Genomic DNA, 4,990 nt, shown 5'->3' with positions numbered 1-4,990 from the left:
GAGGCTTCATCCAGCTGCAGGTGGAAACAGATACAGAGATCCACAGCCAAACATTAGGCAAAGCTTTGGGAATCTTTTGGAAGATGGGGAGGAAGGATTCTAGGAGCCAGAGGGGTCAAGGACATCACAAGAAAACCCACAGAATCAAAACTAACCTGTGCTGTGGGATGTTCTGTATGGCAAATGTGTTGCTCTGATTGGTCAATAAATAAAACACTGATTGGCCATTGGCTAGGCAGGAAGTATAAGCAGGACAAGGAGGAGAATATGGTGATATTTTATTTGTATTAAAATGTTATTTGTATGTTAATAAATAAAGTTGCCCGGGGGTCAAAGCTATTAGCAAGCCATAGGAAAGCAGGGCAGTGGTGGCATACGCTTGTAATCCCAGCACTTGGTAGGCAGAGCTAGGTAAGTCTCTGTGTGTTCAGGGATACAGCCAGTATTGGATACACATGCCTTTAATCTCAATACCAATCATAGAAAACCTGGAGGTCTATACAGACAGGCCGTGATGAGGCGGTCATGTGGTTGGGTTTACAGCCAATGAGAAGGCAGAAGAGGAACTCTATATAAAGACTTTAACACAGGGGTAGCTCTGGTTCGGAGAGGTAGGACCACCGCAGGAGGAAGGGTAAGGTTTTAGCTCTTAGCTCTGACCTCTTGGCTTTCTTCTTTGCATTTTTTCTGTGTTTCTTATTTAATAAGAAGGTTGGTTACATCTACAAATGGCGTCCAACGTAGTGGCAAGAGTTTCCACCTAAAACCTGAAAAAAGATTCTAAAATGGAGCTAAAAACAGTTCCTAATTGTCTCTCTCAAATGAGCAGCAGCTGCCAGTTTGAGCTACTGGTGGGTTCCTAGTGTGCGTGCTGGACCTGCCATATGGCGGGAATGAGGCCTCTGCAAGTGGCACATTAAGCTGTGTGGTAGATTTAGCCTTTGCTAGTACAAAACAAAACAAAAAAAAAGGTTTCTGGGCTACATGCTGCTTGGATAAAAGCATAGACCCACCATAGCTCCCAGAGCCGGTGGTAAAGTACCAAGGCCATGTTGGGAAGCTGAGGTGGGCGGAGCCAGCAGCCACAGCTGCTGCAGTTTAAAGCAATAGATTCACAATAAGACAGATTCAGATGTAATAGTTTAAAATGTGTATAAAATATACATAGACTTGGAAGAGAGAGAAAAAGGAATATATACAGTTATATAAAGAAATACATAGTTTTTAAAAATAAAGTCTTTAAAGAGACAGTAAAATTAATATAAAAAATAAGCGACGTAAAGATGAATATTACACAGAGAATCTGGATTGTGTTGTCTTTGGGATTTTTAACTGCAGAAAAACATTTGATTGTAAAAGCTGTTGAGTTATGCCAAAATGTATATTTTAAAGGTATCTTGACTTTAAAATTTGGATATAAGGATATGTTGCTTTGGAAAGGAGACTCTGCTTTTGTTCCCACAGAAAGCCAGAAGCTATGGATTTGTTCCAGATTAAGATACATCAGGTTTGACCAGCCAAGACCCCCTGAAAGGTCTCCGATGACACCATGGCCCAGATGATCCAACATCCAGAATGGTTTCAAGGCAACTGGCTCAGACGATACAGCCTCATGGACTACTCCATGATCCTAAAATTTTCTTTGTGTCCCCATAAGATACAGCGCCCCCCTCCAGCAGGAAGTAGTAAGAGAAGCTATGCCCAAATTCCCAAATTATATGTAATTTTACTTTGTTAAGGTTAAAACCTTCCTTTTTTTTAAAAAAAAAAGGGGGGGGAGTTCTGTGGGTTGCTCTGTATGGCAAATGTGTTGCTCTGATTGGTCAATAAATAAAACACTGATTGGCCATTGGCTAGGCAGGAAGTATAGGCGGGACAAGGAAGAGAATAAAGCTGGGAAGTGGAAGGCTGAGTCAGAGAGACACTGCCAGCCACCGCGATGACAAACAGCATGTGAAGATGCCGGTAAGCCACGAGCCATGTGGCAAGGTATAGATTAATGGAGATGGATTAATTTAAGCTGTAAGAACAGTTAGCAAGAAGCCTGCCATGGCCATACAGTTTGTAACCAATATAAGTCTCTGTGTTTACTTGGTTGGGTCTGAGCGGCTGTGGGACTGGCAGGTGAGAGAGATTTGTCCTGACTGTGGGCCAGGCAGGAAAACTCTAGCTACAAACCTGGGCTCAGGAGAGCTCACAGACTGGACAAACAGCTAGGGAGCCTACATGGGACTGACCTAGGCCCTCTGCATATATGTTACAGTTGTGTAGCTTAGTCTTCCTGTTGTATTCCTAACAGTGGAAGCAGGGGCTGTCTCTGACTCGTTTGCTGGATTTTGGGACCCTATTCCTCATACTGGGTTGCCTTGTCCAGCCTTAATACATGGGGAGGTGCTCAATATTACTGCAACTTGACATGCCATGTTTTGTTGATATCCATGGGAGGCCTGCCCTTTTCTGAATAGAAATTTAGGAGAAATGGAGAAGGGAGCAGAGAGGAGGGGAGAGGGAATGAAAGGAAATGAGAGAGGGGAAACTGTGGTTGGGATGTAGAAAGAAAAGGAAGGGAGGAAGGAAGGAAGGAAGGAAGGAAGGAAGGAAGGAAGGAAGGAAGGGAGGGAGGAAGGAAGACATGTAGTTGGTTTAGCCATATTTCCTAACATACGAAGAAAATTTAATTAAGAATATAAAAGGAGGTGAAAGACAGTCCAGAGAAAGTTACACTCCAGATTCCATATTTTTTTCACTTCTAACTCCAGGCATATTCAAAATCAAACACCCCTTAGATATCTTAGGTAAGTTAATAAGTTCTCTTTTGCTTCACTTAGTTAATGTGAAAGTCTTAAAAGACATCATCTTATTATAGCTTTACAGTCCCTGCTTTAGCCCTGTCCACCAGCAGTTAGGTACGAAAACTTGTCTGCACATAATCTTTATCTACAAAGCTTTAAGAATATCAAAAATGCCCAAGCTACAATTCCCAAGACTCTGGATATAGAACAGAGAGGTCAGTACTTTATAAATTCTCAGGTGATTCCAGTAAGCAGCCAACATTAACAACCATGGTTCTACAGAGCAAATATCACCAGATGACCTTTGATGTTAGATTAATATTCACCAAACTTATTCTGTTTTTATTTGGGGTTTTAGGATCAGCAGTGCGAAACCTATGGGTTGACACCCCTTTGGGGGTGTTGAACAACCCTTTCACAGGCGTTGCCTAAGACCATCATACAATTGATATATTATGGTTCATAACAGTAGCAAAATTACAGTTATGAAGTAACAATGAAACTAATGTTTTGGTGTCACCACAACATGAGGAACTGTATTAAATCTGTACAGAAATGATGAAATGTGTATTGAATCTGTATTAAAGGGTCATAGCATTAGGAAAGTTGAACACTACTGGGTTAGGCGGTTCTTTGAGACAAGGTTTTAAAATAGGGCTCATCCACTAGTGGTTCTTGCTATGTAGTCCAGGCTTTCCTAAACTTGTGATCATCTTTCTGCCTCAACTTCTCTAGTTCTAGAAATATGGGCATACACCCTTATAGGAAGTTTATTTTATATATATATATATATATATATATACACCAAAATATGTTTATTGGGATGATTTTTGACTCATCTTGAATCAGATGTTTTCAGTGCTGCTTCCTCCAGAAGGAGGATCCTTCTGTCACACTTGCTTTACAGCCCATGGGCTGAGAGAGGACAGTGGAGCAACTAACACACAAGACTACAGTTTGTGCATGGCTAAAGACAGTGGTAATTTTATAGCATCCTGGGCATTCCACATCCAGAAAGCAGGAATGGGGGCTCTGCACTAGGTGGTTTTTCTTGTGTTTCCTCTTCTCTTCTGGAGAGGAATGAAGGAGATGCTTTGTGAAAGGCATGTTCTCTTAGGGAGGTTGTCACTGCAGAAAGGCAAGCTTAGCACTTTCCAAGCCTAGTGGGGCACCCAAATTCCCTAAAGGAACTTTTTCAAAAGATAGGCTCTGAAATTTTAGCCATGGAGACTCTAATTCAATAGTGCTTGGGCACAAAAATCTAACTGCCTTTTGAATATGCCAAAGTGATTTTAATTCCTGACTGTACTTTAAAGCCAACAGCAAAGAGCAGTAGTAGTATGCAAAGTGGTTTATAGAATTGTCATGAATACTTAAAACAGTAACAATGCAACATATCAATGTTTAAAATTGATAGGAATTTGGTAGCACCACATGATACCTTTTCACTTTTTAAGGGAATACTAAATAGTTTATTTTTGAACTTAATATGAATGACAGTGGCACAGGAACCGATTCAGACTGTCCAAATAACATATTTTAACATAGAAATGGTTTCACAAAATATTTTTAGTTACAGAACAAAAGATAATAATAAATCAAACCATTTTGATAAATAAATTTGTGGAAACATCAGACAGATGGTGTCTTTGCTAGGGTTTTATTGATGTGAAGAGACACCATGATCATGGCAACTCCTATAAAGGAAAATATTTAATTGGGGCTGGCTTATAGTTTTAGAGTTTTAGTCCATTATTGTCATGGCAGCATGCAGGCAGACATGGCTCTGGAGAAGGAGCTGAGAGTTCTACGTCTTGATCTGCACACAGGCAGTAGAAGGAGACTGCATGCCACATTGGCCATAGTTGAGTATATAAGACCTCAAAGCCCACCTCCCATGTGACACACTTCCTCCAACAAGTCCACACCTCCAAATAGTGCCACTTCCTATGAACCAAATATTTAATCACATGAGTCTGTGAGGGCCATTCCTATTCAAACCACCACAGATGGATTATAGCAATGCAGGAAATTTTATGCTATAGACCTCAGGGGTTCTCTGATGACATTCTTAACTTTTAAAATGCATTTTTAGTAAAATAAAATTATAACATTTCCCCCTTTTCTTTCTCCCTCCATCCTATCCCAGGTACCCCTCTCATTTCACTGCCTATTCTCAAATTAATAACCTCTTTTAC

At 40.6% G+C, this 4,990-nt stretch overlaps 1 protein-coding gene across 1 annotated transcript; it reads right to left on the bottom strand.

Moving 5' to 3' along the window:
- Positions 1–3,647: 3,647 nt before the first annotated feature.
- Positions 3,648–3,907, bottom strand: LOC128110684 (40S ribosomal protein S27-like). Its single transcript, XM_052738364.1, has one exon. It carries the CDS (start codon positions 3,897–3,899, stop codon positions 3,648–3,650), a length of 252 nt encoding a protein of 83 aa, XP_052594324.1. The 5' UTR covers positions 3,900–3,907.
- Between the last annotated feature and the right edge of the window lie 1,083 nt (positions 3,908–4,990).

Source organism: Peromyscus californicus, unplaced genomic scaffold, assembly GCF_007827085.1.
Source record: "Peromyscus californicus insignis strain IS unplaced genomic scaffold, ASM782708v3 Scaffold_10__1_contigs__length_136768540, whole genome shotgun sequence".
NCBI classification, from domain to species: Eukaryota; Metazoa; Chordata; class Mammalia; order Rodentia; family Cricetidae; genus Peromyscus; species Peromyscus californicus.
The sequence above is the reverse complement of the archived record's forward strand: the minus strand, read 5'-3'. Positions and strand labels throughout refer to the sequence as shown.

Bases quoted from the DNA above. Each gene is read 5' to 3' on its own strand.
- LOC128110684 (XM_052738364.1), bottom strand. From the start codon at position 3,899: ATGCCTTTCACAAAGCATCTCCTTCATTCCTCTCCAGAAGAGAAGAGG.